Below are 14,660 nucleotides of genomic sequence, written 5' to 3' on the forward strand. Positions count from 1 at the left end.
AACCAACACTCAACACAACCAGTGTTGCCACCGCGTTGTTGCGATTTTACCCTAAAGGCGGGCTAAAATTACCCTAAATTACCCTAAATCTACTTTAAGTTACCCTAAAAATTACCCTAAATGTTAATATTTGCGTTTAATGCCATAAAACATTGTTAAAATCATATAAATCTTACACAAGGTGGTTAATTATACTAAATAAAGTTCCAAAATCAATCAATTTATGTAAAATTATACTCGATTCTAAAAAACATCCCGAAAGAAGAACAAAATTTTGATATTCAGCTCTATCGTATATACAAAAAATATCGAATCAAGAACTTATTTTTATAGAACTTATAACGTATTTTTTTACTGTATCGACCCATTACTACTGTTTTTTGGACTATCTTTAAAGTACAGTACGGTACCACCAAAGCTTTAATTTATACATAGTAGTAATTTCTTGACACAATTTGTAAAATAATCCAGTTTAATTCAATTTAATTACACAATTAAATATCAAACCCAGTAATGAATAATATTTCATATTTTGTAAGGCCTATAACGTGTTATAGAATCGAATACATTCTAAAACAGATAATTCACAACTATTGATAAGATCAATTAGGATAACTTATTATGAAAAATCCATTGTAGCAATTAGATTTAAACCGGTTGAATCGAATATGATGACTTGGCCATAGTATGTAATGAACGTTTTTTGCCAGATTTTGAAGTTTTTTTCATGTTTTTAGTAAAATTTCCATTGTTATGCTAACTTTTAGTTTTACCCTAAAATTACCCTAAATCTACCATTACCCTAAAATTTACCCTATGACCAGTAAATTACCCTAAAAAAGGGTAATTACCCTAAAAGTGGCAACACTGAACACAACACAAGTTTCCCTCCAAATCTTACTTTTTTTTAGTTTGTCCTAGTGTGTGAAGAGCTAGGCTTGACTGTGTTTCCAGCCTAAAGTTAAAGAATTAATAACATAACATGGGTGTGTACCATAGCATCTAAATCCATAACGTCTAATCTCATTACATAAAAACGAAACAAAATGGGAAAAAAAGTAGTTGAAGTAGTTTCTTCTAGTATCAGGGTTTCTTATGAAGTAAGAAACTCAAACTTCAATCGTAGATAAATCATACTCCCTTAGCTTCAATTCACTGCGTCTCTATCAGAATAGTAATACCATACACTAACCAACACAAGAAGACTTCTCATCATGTCTCATCCCATTGTAAATTTTGAAGCTCGTTTTTCGTGTCTACTAAGTAGTCCTTGTCTTGTGAAACTGAACTGATCACTAGTGTCAAGAACATTTTGTTTCCGAGTGGCTATATGGTGCTGCAGCAAAAATAAAAGAAGTTGACTTGGATGATCTGAATTACCATACGTTACGCTATGCTTTACACTACTCCGAAACACTTAACCCCCTGTTGACGAGGCTGACCGCTGTCTATCATCTTGGTCTATCATGGCTTACTGTATTTCATTCCCACCTCATGCTCAAGGTTACACGCTGCAAGGTGTGAAGATATTCTTGTCCTCCAAAACAAAAAGCCGGTTCGGATCATTGCATCGATGAGTTACAGTGAATACTGTAGGCCAATGTTCATAAATCTAAAAATTCCTTACCATCTTCAACTCAACCAGTATGTACTGTTAAGCCTATTTGTTATGTGAGGGATAATCTTCACCAGCTCAAAACAAGGGAATTCCGCCAATCCCACAACATTCGTAACAGAGGATAGCTTCACACATCTTACTGGCTCTCCAAAAAAACAAAGCTGTTTCTGGATTATAGGGCTCTGAAGATGTACAATGATCTCCCCCAAATATTTAAGACTCTTGTGAACCACCCGCTTTTCAAAGAACAGTCAAAGCCCCTCTGGCTAGTCACCGACCACTGTATCCCCAGTTAATGAATATTATTTTTATGCTTTGCACCAAGTATAGGCTCAATATTAACAGTAACAGTATTAACAATAACATCTTGCCTAAAATATTGTAAATAGTGTGTACATAGTTGATAGTATTTTTAGATTTTTTTGTCCTTGACGCAGTCTCTATCAGTCCATCTAGAAATTCTTGGCAACGACGCCGCTGCACTCGCTGCAGGTAAGGTATACATCTAGACTACCCCGAACCGAAATGCAAGTTTAAACTCCACTTACTCCACTCCAGCCCTCACTTGGTGTATTAATATTTCCCAAAAGTTTACAACTAACTGTTTACAGAATGGATACAATGGTTCTAGTTGTTGCCCTTCATGATATTCAATGGATCCTTTCAAAATGGCTTCATCTGTCAATGGAATATTATTGTATTTTTGTATGCTGTTCTAATATGATGTTTACTATCATGAAAAGTCAATGCATTTTGCAAAGCTGTGTTAAAATTGATTTTAATCATATACATAATATGAATCTCTACTAGTCTATCTGTATTCTGCAGCTGTTTTTGTCATTGCATTTCCCATAAGCCCCTTGAGTTAGAATGACCAAAAAAGGAGATTTTGTTTGATCCGAGAGCGAGCGAGAGGAGAGAGAGGCCGACCGAGCGACCGAGGGGACGACGACGACGGTGTTCGGGTGTTGTGTTGTGTTGTTTTGTTGTTGCCCTTGCTGGTGTTGGCTAAAGACTGGAAACTAAGGAATTGTTATGATTTGAGATAATTTTTGTGTTCTGTAGTTGAATTTTATAAATATTTTGGTGAAGCATCACTCGTGTCTTCCACCTATAGTCTGACATACATTACCAATGCGTACAAATTTGACCATCTTGATTAAGTTGGAAACGATCTCCGAAAGTTCATAGGGACCAGAAATATAGCAGGCAGTAGGCCTATCATAATAGTTTTAAAAATATACAATCATCTTTACTAATAATCTTAATATTACATTTTAAGCCTTAAAATGGGTCTAACAGGGTGCTACGGAATACTGAAATACCTTGTGTTTTTCGTGAACCTTGTGTTTTGGGTAAGTTTTCTTACTTGCATTTTAGCATTAAGCCTAGTGTGTCGTGGGCTGGCCTTTACTTGTTGTTAGTGGAAAATACGGTTTGGATCTAGGTAGATAACTAATCTTATGCCCTATAGAGATCTAATCTTTCATCTTCCAAGCCCATTTCGTGCAATGTGAGCCTGGTTTTCTGTCTAGGAACTATCCTGAGACAAAAACCACACCCTTAGAGTTAGGCTACTGTAGGCCAAATAAAAAGACATGATATATTAGGCAATCTAAGCCCTAGGCCCCTGGTCTATTTATGGTGTTAACACATTGAGTGCGGTGAAAATAAGTGTGCTCCCCCAGGGTCTGAAATTTTCCTTTTCATTATGTAAGTTTAGAATCTTATTTTTTGTTTTCAAAAGTGAGGATCCAGGTAGGAAATTTTGTTTTGAGCCTTTTTTCTAAATACTGTAAACAAATGTTGCCCAAAATCTCCAGTCAGCAGTGACCGGGCCGGCCCGTGCAAGTTAAAATGTAATAGAAACACCCTAAAATGTTAAATTGCACTAGGTTATATTTATTATTTCCAATTATTTAAACAGTCCCTTCCTCCCTCCCATTCATTGTTTTTTTTTCACTCAAACTGCGTATTGAACTGTTTGAAAAAATTCCGTATGCATAACTTAACTTAATCCTGGATTGTCTTGACAAGTGCCATAAAAAAGAAACATAGGTAGTCTACTAATAAACAATGAACGATATTTTTGTGTCATATAGCCTAAGTTAACAATATAAAAACACAAAAGAAGTAGGCTACTTCAATAAATGTGCACTTTTTAAATTTGTAAGTAGAAATTTACAGGTCACAGGTGACTGGTGCCGGTCTGCGGGAACGGCGGGCAAAACACACACAATAGAGGTTAAAAGGTTATGCTAGTAACGCACATGCAATAGGCTAACTCCCGTCTACTCCTCAAGACCGCGCCACAATGATTGATTCATTTTTGCGGGACCTGGCCAGTGGCCAAGCACCGGTGACCGGGCTGGCCTGGGCACAAGTTTTGTGCCCGCACTCAACATATTACACAACACAAATAAATTGTAAATTATCACTTAAGGTTGATCAAAGTGGAAAAATAAATTCTGGTCCCGATTCAACCAGTGGAATCGTTCTGCCAAATTTGCTCATACTGAACATAAAGGGATGAGTCATGACCTACTTACTTAGATTCCTCAGGAACTTAAAAGAATGATTCTTATTCCACTATCCAAATATCCCTGTTCAAAATCATAAATGCCCATTTTATGGCAGCCTCAAGAATCCGTTCAAAAAAGCTATTTAGCTTAGGCTAAGAGTGGCTCTTAAAAAAAATATTTAAAACTGCCGGTGGTTGAAGTAGAAAAAAATTGCTTAGATCATTGCCTATTTGTGTACTACCTAATTTATTTAATATTTTAGTTCTAAGTAGCCTACTTATGGAATTCCTTATTGTCAAATAGCCTATGCATAAGTTATTACTGTAATTAATTTGAATTGTTTTGCAGATAACTGGTTTGACCATTATTGTTCTATCGGTGTGGATGCTCACTGACCCCACATTCTACATGAGCATGGCTCAAGATGAGTCAAGCTACTACACTGGAATCTACCTCTTCCTGATCGTTGGGACTTTAATGTTCATTGTAGGGTTTCTCGGGTGCTGCGGAGCAATAAAAGAATCTCAGTGTATGCTTGTTTTGGTAAGTAATTGACTAATAATTTATTTATCATTTCTTACCTAGGCCTATATGTTCTTAACATCACGGATTGTTTTCTGTTGACCACATTGTTTATTTTTTCATATTTTGAAGTCACACAAACCCAAATTATTTCCTGATAAAAACAAGAGTAAGGTTTAAAAAAATTAGCCTACATATCGGTCTAAACAAAATTTAACACAATTCGGAGCTCAAACACTACAACCCAATTAATTAGGCCTACAGCTGGGGCCAGTTTTAAAGAATCAAAAGCTTATCTAGGTATATAATTAATACGCTACATGAAACTTTGTTGGTTGAACTCCTCCGCCATTTCTTAACCGATTTTATACATTGACATCTCATTGGAAAGAGCGTGCCTTGTAGATTTGCAAACTGGCCTTAGATTTGTGAAAATGTCCCTTGGGCTCTGCCCCAGTGGCTTTGAAAGTGCCCATGTTATCCTTATGAAGAACATAATCGTTTACATTTTGATCAGCTGTATTTTAATTGCTGTTGTTTATTTTTCAATTCAATGAAACGCATTGAGGACATTTATTTACTATTTGAGTTTGAAGACGGATCGTGTTAGTATGGTTGTATCTTAAATTTGTGTATTTATTGTTGTTTTGTGTCGCTATGACGGATCGTGTTAGCATGATTGTAACTTAAATTTGTGCATTTATCGTTTTTTTGTGTAGCTATAATTTGTTTATTTGTTGTTTTTTTCTTTTAAATGCCTCTGACATGACGACAACAAAACATAGACAGGAGGCGTAATCAAGATAACGACCGCAGCTAATTGGCCCTCTATCAATGACCTGTGTTGCCTGTACAGCGAGGCATTTTGAGAAGGAGAAAACCGCCCGGAATGCTTTAGGATTATCAATAACGAAGATAAACATGGTCTGGGTTACACACCGGTAATCTTTGAGTTGACTCTTTTAAACTCATTGAAATAACTCCTGTAATACTTTGCAATTGCTTGAATTCGAGCAACATGTACACTAGTTGTTATTCTTAGGCTCGAACTGTCGACCCAGTGATGATATATATTTGTCTGGAATTACAGTTTTTCTGTCTTCTCCTGATCATCTTGGTGGCTGAGATATCGGCAGGCGCCTGGGCCTACAGCAACAGTCATCAGTTGGAAGAGTTGGTCAGGGACAGTGTGGAGACAACAGTGCAAGAGGAGTATAGCGTAGTGGACAGTCGTACACAGACTTTCGACGCCATACAGCAAGGTGTAAGTTTTGGTGTGGTTTTTTTTTTCTACAAATAAATCTTTATTTCTGTATCTTTTGTGATAGCCTAGTACTAGGTTTCTTGAATAAGCCTGCTTATGGTTTAATGCAATTTGAATTCCTTGCCTAAATAAATTTGGGTTTGGAATGTCAAGCCAGGCGGATCGGATTATCCTACCCAGGGTTATCCCAGTGATTAACCATACTGATAAAAACCTAAATCATACATTTTGTAAAATAAAATTCCGAGTCTTGATTCGTCAAAATGTATAATAGCCTTACCATCAATTTTTCAAAACTTTGTGATTTAATGCAAATTCCAGAATCTTCTGCAATCACAGCTTAATTGTGATCATGTTATGGGACCTCGGCAACGTTATGGATTTTTTATTAATCAGACTTTACCGATAACTTCCGCAATTGCTTTAACATTCTGAAATTTTGTTGTAAAAAGTCTACATTTATTCTAAAAACAAAACAAAATTTTTAACCTGAAAAACATGGTTAGTTCATTGTCCTTTTTATGGAATGCCAGATACCCTGGGATAATTGTGGCTACTTTGTTGATCTATTCAATTATGGGTTTTTAATGAATAATTTTCCTTGTGTTCCAGTTGGGATGCTGTGGAGCTAACAGCCCTAGTGACTGGGTGAGCAGCAGGTTCAACAACGGAGGCAAACAAGGCATCAACCTGTCCATCTTATCTCCCATGAAGCTGTACAAATTGCCGGCCAGTTGCTGCGCGTTGCCGGAAGGCAGTGAGCAGTGTAAGGATCTCAAGACCCCTATCGTCCCAAACAACGAGCACGTCTATCAGGAAGTGAGTGTATTCTTTGCTGTAACTGTACAATTTCAGATAAATCTATGCTTGTACTTTCGGCCGTTTGAACCGTTTTTTCCGTTCACTCTGTAACTACGAGGTGAGAGGTTGCAGAGAGATGTCGACAATAAATAAATTTCTCAAAGTAATGTACTGTGTTTGTAATAGTTGTGTGTCTAGTTGACAATCAGATAATATAGTCAAATATAGATACCAAATGCCTGACATTTATTTTCTGGGTGCTGACAGGGGTGAACACAGAAATTATCAAGACTCATTTTATCAAGAAACTTCTTGCCCTCCCACTGCATGCGATCGTTTGCTGGGAGAGGTGGATGGAGTGGATAACACGAGAAATCAGAATCCAATAAATCTGAAAATAAAGATTCTAATAGTACAAAGCTGTTTTTGGAGCAGGAATGCTTCGAAATAAGGTCATAGTTGCTGATTAGATTGATTATTAATTGTTCATATACCGTAGGCCTAGTTTTAATCCAATGATTGGCTGTTGTAAATTATGAAACACACAAATTTTAATCTTTTAAAACTTTTATGGAAGCCTATTTGACTAAAACAGCCAAAAACCACTTCTAAATATCTTTGTAGCCTAAAATGAAAGCAAATAAAGAATAGACAACAATCTTTGAAAGTACAAAACAGGTGTATCAGAGAGATGGCCTGCATCTCCTCTTTAACTTGGTGAGAAAAGATCCTAAAAACAAATCAACTTACTTTTGAAATTAGTATTGCTCAGACTACAGAAATAAATTTTCTATCCTTTAGGCTTGTAATGTACCAATGGTTCTATTATTAACATTGAGCTTGTTGCAACAAGACAATCTGATATTGGTCGTTGTGAGTCAACGCTGTAATTTTTCCTGTTTTGTTAAATCACTAATACCTATAAAGGTGAACTTTAGTAACTTAAATTATATTCTTTCAATTCAATTAAGGATGTGAATCACCAATTGTTTATTTCCAGGGATGCACAAAGAAGCTGCAAGATAAGCTGAGGGAATACATGAGCACTGTTGTTGGTATCGGAGTCGCAGTTGCGATTGCACAATGTCTCGGACTGTCTTTCGCTCTCGTGCTGTGCTGCGCGATCCAACAACGTGACCGCTACAAAGCATAGGACACACCGCGTTGTAGCGTCAGCCACCTCACCTCCACCGACTCCGCCAACCAGCTGCGACGTGAGTTCATCTATTAACTTACAATTAATTACTTAACCTCTACTAATAAAGTAGTAAGCATTTAGTGTAACTGCCGATGCTGTTGAAGTTTGTAAAAAAGTCAGGCAGTTAGTAACGAGTTTTGTTGTAGCTGATAATGTCTGTTGTATAGGACAGGAACGAAATTCCTATCAGTTTCATCCAAAGCTTATTATTATTTTTGAAAGTTTTATATTTTATTTTCGTCTTGTTCCTAGTATTATTGTATAGCCTGGAGTTTAAAAGTTGGACTAGTCATGAGCTGAACGGTTTTTATTCTCACATGTAGTTTTAAAATAAATATAATCTCTTTTTTTATTAAATTTGAATCAATATTTTGCATTGGATCAAAAATATTTATGTAATCAAGTATTTGTATGTTTTTCATTGTAAGATTTAGTGTGTGTTTGGTAGTAAACTAAAAGATACTAGTATATAAAAGTATACTTTGTGGTATATCTTTGACAACTAATTGTTATATACTTTTATAAAAAATATGAAGCTTTTATACAAATTAATTGATGGTTAATTTGATAATATTAAACAGTAGACATGATCTGATCCAATTTCCCATCATGCAATTTAATTTATTCAACACTGTTAATATTTGCCTTGAAATCCAAACCCTTGTCAGCGTCATAAAGACCTCATCTACAGTAGAACCCCTCATATCCAACCATGACGGGGCTGGGGCACAGTCGGAACGGCCTTAAGGTCGGATATCGGGAGGAGCATAACCTGCAGTCTCCGCGACATCAGTAATCATCTCCCGCGGCAACATCCGTGAGCGTAACTTGGAGTCTCTGCAACTTCGATAATCGTCTCTCGCGACTGCAGCAACACCCGTTATTGGCGACAGTTGTGATTGTCTGCTGCGATTACGGCAACATCAACGATCAGCCTTTCGGTTTACCTACGTTTACATACGTTATCGCCCCAGATAGGAAAAATGTAGTTCAAATCAAAGTCAGACACTAGGTCGGATATCCCGAGGAGTAGGTTATTCCGAGGTCGAAGATGAGGGGTTCTAATGTATAAGCCATTGCTGTGTATTAATAGTTGAGTTGACATCCTATCAAAATCTCTCATTTCATCTTCTCATTCAGGAATCAAAAATATCTGCAACCTTTATTAGGATGTAATGGCAGTTTATTATACAAAAACATTGTTAGTTGAATGGTATACCTTAGGCAATTTTGTACTTCGATTCAAAACCGCTCTTTCCAGCTCTCTATTGATTTCAATGTTTTTTTATGTGTGATTAAAAAATTACTCTAGACTTATAGATGTTTTAATCAAAAGAATACTCTACCTTTGAATGTGTTCAAATAGAAATGACAATTTTGTAATCAAAACCTTTATCTAGTATTGTAGTTTTTGAGATTTAATCAAATTGCACAAATCAAAGACTCGTGAAAACAAAAAGGTTAGTTATTGTATTAAAAGCCATAACAGTGTCTTATATGGTTACCAACTATTAATAGCTGTCAAACCATCACAAAACAAAAACAACAAACAAAATAAATAAAAACCAACTGTTTTTTTCTTGAATCTATACAATTAAACCAACTATCCAATAAAACTGACTTTTGTAGTTTTCTATAATAACTAACCTAACTCATGTTTGTTAAATAGGCTATACCAATTATTAATATGGTCAATTTAATGCTATACTGTATATTTTTATTATCTTATTTATATATTTGTATATACTTCGCCCGTGCCACAATACTTAAAACTTCTTTATTATAACATTTACAAAGAGTTTTATCAAAATGAGTTTGAACATTGTGCCTTACATTTGTACGCACAGTGGAATCAAAAACTTTCTCATTGATGTCATGTTTCGGTACCAATTTTGACTGTATGAAATCAAACTGCAGATCGCTACAAATGTGCTTTTTACTGACATACTCGCTTTCTTTTTTACTTGAATTAGTGAAGATTTTATTTGAATATTTGAATAATTTTTGAATGTTCATAACCTTTCTCACTATCTATCTACCAATTTAATTATTTTTATCAAAAGTTTTTGTTCAAACAGTAGTTCCATCAAAATTGTATCAAATAAATAAAAACTGTTAGAAATAATTATTTTTAAATTAAGCTTAAGAAAAAAGTTCTTGATGACTTAAATGACATACAGTATTAATAATTTCTTGATCAGCATCGTACGTGTTATTAAATTACCTGAAAAAAGCAAAAATATATACGTCTAATAACACATGTAATAATATATTTGCACTTGAATACTGTTGAATTACAAGACGGTAAATACATATAAAAGTTGGTAAGTGGTGATCGATTTCGATTGGATGATGATTTGAGTGATCACCACTGGCACTTACCAACTTTTATATGTATTTACTGTCTTGTAAGTCAACAGTAAGTGTAAATATATTATTACAAGTGTTTAGACGTATATTTTTGCTTTTTTTCAGATACAGTATTAGGCTCAAATTTTAAAGTCAAACTCAGTGAAAGTGCCATGGTTTAATTAAACGTTGGGAAATAATTCTTTGACAGTCAAAAACTTAGATAAGGATAGTTGTATGTTAACTACAACTGATGGGCAAATAATATGCAAAAGATTTCAATAATTCAATGTAATAAATAAGTTTTTAATGATGAAATGTTTAATCGGTGTTAAGAATTTGGAACCAAAGATTAGCAAATGAAAACTTTGTGCATTCATTAAATTATTATTATAGTTCTATAATTATTGTATTTAAATTTTAAGTATTCCTGGTTTATAAATTCTGTTTACTCTTGCAACGGATCATTCAATACAGTCATTTTTCAGTTTGTTTTTTTGTAACAAATATAGCAAGACTTTAGATTGTATCTACTGTATAGTATACTTATCAATACCTACAATCTTTATTCTTACTTAATCAACAAAAACTAGCATGTGAAATACCCTGTAGAATGGTTTTAGATCATTGATATTTGGATCTTATTTGTGTGGGTTTCCAAAAAAAATTTAAAAGTTTCACTTGGGACTTTGTAATCCCAATATTTATTTCATTAATGTAAGGCTTTTTTTCTCATAAACCTAATTATTTATTTTTTTCTTATAATATTTAGCCTGTACTAAGAATATATTTTTTACTTATGCATTATGACATGTATTTAATCTTAGGCCTATTTTCTTTTTTTATGTTTCTAACAATCTTTTTGTATATATTTAGATGTTTAAATATATATGTTGTGTGTGTTAATTGGTTTTTTACTCTTCCCATGCTGAGCATGAGACTTAAGTATGTTATAACTCAGTTAAATAACATACTTAAGTCTCACTCTCAGCTTCTTCCCAACCAGAATTACTTCCTACTTTGTTTTGAGATGTACTGTAAGCTGCAAATATAATTAATATAGACAGTTATGGCGAGCCTAGTGTTGGGTCCATGTCCGCCATATATTGTTCACTGGTGCGGCGGCCAGTCCTTTATGACTGGCTGGGTAGCCGAATGATTATAATGCTCGCCTAGAAATCAAAAGGTCACCATTTTGATCTTGAGAAAATTGGTAGCTTTTTGATGGTTCAAAACTGGACCCAGCCATTTATTATCATGGCTAAAAGATCCTGGACTCATATTTGGGTTAAAATACGCGCACCTAGGTGACGCTCACATCTCAAATCTCAATGATGGATTATTATTGATATTTTGTCGTTAAAATATGTATACATAGACCGATTTCCTTGAAATATAATATCAAATTATCAGAAATGTTTGGATAAATTGCAATATTGCTTTGTTTGATTCATAATTATATTATAGAAAATTGTCATTGGGCTCCCTAGTCCCCTTTAGTGTCGACCTAGATGTATTTAGTGTAAAGAATCCACTGAATGAATAAAATGTTATGCAAAAGGTAAGAAAAAATACTGTACAACAATTATTGACTCACAGCCTTTTATTAATCTCTCATTTTCAAGAGCTTCCACCAGGCATATCTTAATGGCTCAAGACTACACTAATATTGTCTGGTCTGGGCATTGAGCAAATACAAAAATATAATGTGCTAACACTACCCTAGGTTCTCTCATAACATAGCACTATTAGATGACTCAATATATTACCTAAAACACTTTGAGGCAGGGAAATCGATTATTGGTTAAACGTGTAAGATTTTTTTTTATTTTTATTAATGTACAAAATGTTTGTAAATTATGGGAATACTTTGATTTTGTGTTTTATCATCCACTTGAGATACTTTTTAAGTTCAATCTATTTTGGTCATGCAGGATATTTTACAAATATGGAATTAAATAAAACTTTCACTCTATTATTGTAAAGAATCATGCTGCATTAAGGCTCAGGTACAAATTACACATTGCCTTTGTTGGTGTTTTTTGTCCTACCTTCACATTATAGGACACTAGTTCTAGCATGGAATCTTTTAACATGTCACTCCAGGCTAGTCATAGAGGGTTGCAGCATTATCATTTAAGATAATATTAGTAATTGGCGGAATATAAACTCAGGCTCTGAAGCCCCAAGCTCTACTACTAGACCAGTTCGCTTCCAACTTGTTAGTGGTAGAGCCACAGCTGATTTCACGAGCATTGTACTTAAGTGTTTAAGGCGGTTCAAATACCAGGACTAGCCTGAAGTAATGTGTAAAACAACTCTGGGCTAGAACCTAGTGTCCTAGAATGTGAGGTTGGGACATACATGAAAATTTTAAAAACTGAACGTTCTGTTTCATTTTAAAAACTGGCAACTACTTTCACAAGGGGATTGAATGGTACCATCTGTCTAAGGATTATACCGAAAAATCAGTGCCAAAATAGTTATTTGTGCAACTAGTGAGAAAAGTGAGCAATTGACTCACTCGAGAGAAATCCTTACTCACGAGCCGTAGGCGAGTGAGGAATGGTTTCTCGAGTGAGGCAATTGTACTTTGAACCCGAGTTGCACATTATACTTTTCCTACAGTTACCATAAAACAAATAAATTGGTGAAGAAACATAACCTATTTTTACACAGAAGTGAACTTTTAATATAACATTTAACGTGAAGTGACAAATACAACAGTACAACAGCTGACCAGCTGATTTACAGCCAGTGCTGCCAACGTATTTCGCGCGCATACGACGTTGCCTGCATGTTACGCGCTCACTATTTCGTGCCTTCACGTTGCAAATCTGGAGTGAGACAAAGTAATTAGAGAGAGACAATGTTAACATTTGTCTCACTGATGAGCGAATTGGCTACTTTGCTTTCTCAAATCAGTGAGAGAACCCTTTACATTGTTAGGTAACTGTAGGAAAAATTTATTAGTTCCCCTACCGAGAAAACTTGATAATTTATAGACCAAATAAGTTTTATCGTAATTAACTTAATTTAGTAAAAAATTAGGACATTTCCTGAAAAATGTTGAAAATTATTACCATAAAAGGCTTGTAAAATAAAAACCAATAAAGTTTGTTAAGTAGAGCCCATTTTCCATATTAGGCATAAAATCAAATAATTTCCTGCCTCATCCTACCACAAACACAAACCAATTTCATTTTATAATTAGAATAATTTCACCTATACCTAAGCAAGAGGCTGGAGTACATATAAAGATAAACATTGTTGTGATCATAACAATACTACAAAACAAATATTCGATAACACATAGCAGTGAACATTATATACAGTCAACAACATAACAGAATATACAAGTTTACAAAATGTACATACAAACAAACTGAGATTTGTCATCTATGCTCCGTTATTTACAGTCTGTGCAAAATGCCAACATTCATAAAGCACTTTTATAAACATAACTCAAGAGTATAATAAAATCACTTAAAATAAATTATAATTATAAATGAATAACAATACTACAACAGATACTAACCATTTACAGCAAGAAATAGTACTGTACATTGTGATTAAAAGAAACACCACTTTAGATAGGTACTAACTTCTTGTCCCATGGTAAAATTTAAAACTAGGTTTAGTGGGTTTCACGTTAGGTAATGCCTGAGTGTGAAGTGTATTGATGAGTAAATGTGCCTCTTATGACGATAAGTTTTATAATGTGCATTTGGTCTGTGGTATCAGAGAACAAGCAGTTATTAATAAATATATCGTTCATAATGGTAAGTAATTTTAAAAGTATTAAAATAACCTATAACAATAAAGAAATACATACAAGAAACACATACACTCAAGCATTAACAGAAATATTGCAATCATATCTGAGAATTGGAAAGTTCAACAATGTTGTGTAGTCTTTAAAACATTGATTGCATGCCATTAGTTTTTTGAACAATATATTGTAAGCAAATATAGTTTTGGCACCCATTTGTTTTGTGCTCATAGGAATGATACATCTTTACTTGTTACCAAGATTATTAATAGTATTGGCTTTTAAAACGAGTTAATTATTTCCATTATTTCAAAATAGGAAATAGTATTCTACTATATTTTATAGGACAATAATTGTGCAACTAACTAAAGCCATAACATTATTGTGATTGTTTTACCTGAGAAAATAATTTATGTGCTACAACAAACCAAACTAATAAAAACAAACTAAGAGAGAAATAATTAAAATGTCTATTTTGTCTTTACAAAGAATATTCCTGAGGAAAATCGAACCAGAAAACGATAAATTAAACTCGTATCTTAACCACCTAAACACATTTCTTTGACCACCTTAACAAGTGCCCTCTAAAATTGATTCCCAAATTAGACTACTAT

At 34.2% G+C, this 14,660-nt stretch overlaps 1 protein-coding gene across 1 annotated transcript; it reads left to right on the forward strand.

Annotated features, from left to right (window-relative positions):
• The first annotated feature begins 2,562 nt into the window (after positions 1-2,562).
• Positions 2,563-11,180, forward strand: LOC128992323 (CD9 antigen-like). Its single transcript, XM_054415833.1, has 5 exons — positions 2,563-2,973; positions 4,489-4,683; positions 5,753-5,926; positions 6,539-6,745; positions 7,728-11,180. The coding sequence occupies exons 1-5, from the start codon at positions 2,908-2,910 to the stop codon at positions 7,878-7,880; spliced, it is 795 nt and encodes a 264-aa protein (XP_054271808.1). The 5' UTR covers positions 2,563-2,907; the 3' UTR covers positions 7,881-11,180.
• The last annotated feature ends 3,480 nt before the right edge of the window (positions 11,181-14,660 follow it).

The sequence above is a fragment of the Macrosteles quadrilineatus genome, unplaced genomic scaffold, assembly GCF_028750875.1.
Source record: "Macrosteles quadrilineatus isolate MER2022 unplaced genomic scaffold, UCM_ALF_1.0 Scaffold_4__1_contigs__length_99947679, whole genome shotgun sequence".
NCBI lineage: Eukaryota > Metazoa > Arthropoda > Insecta > Hemiptera > Cicadellidae > Macrosteles > Macrosteles quadrilineatus.

Bases quoted from the DNA above. Each gene is read 5' to 3' on its own strand.
- LOC128992323 (XM_054415833.1), top strand. From the start codon at position 2,908: ATGGGTCTAACAGGGTGCTACGGAATACTGAAATACCTTGTGTTTTTC. The intron at 4,684-5,752 runs GTAAGTAATTGA...CTGGAATTACAG, and splicing joins CTCAGTGTATGCTTGTTTTG to TTTTTCTGTCTTCTCCTGAT. The intron at 6,746-7,727 runs GTGAGTGTATTC...GTTTATTTCCAG, and splicing joins ACGAGCACGTCTATCAGGAA to GGATGCACAAAGAAGCTGCA.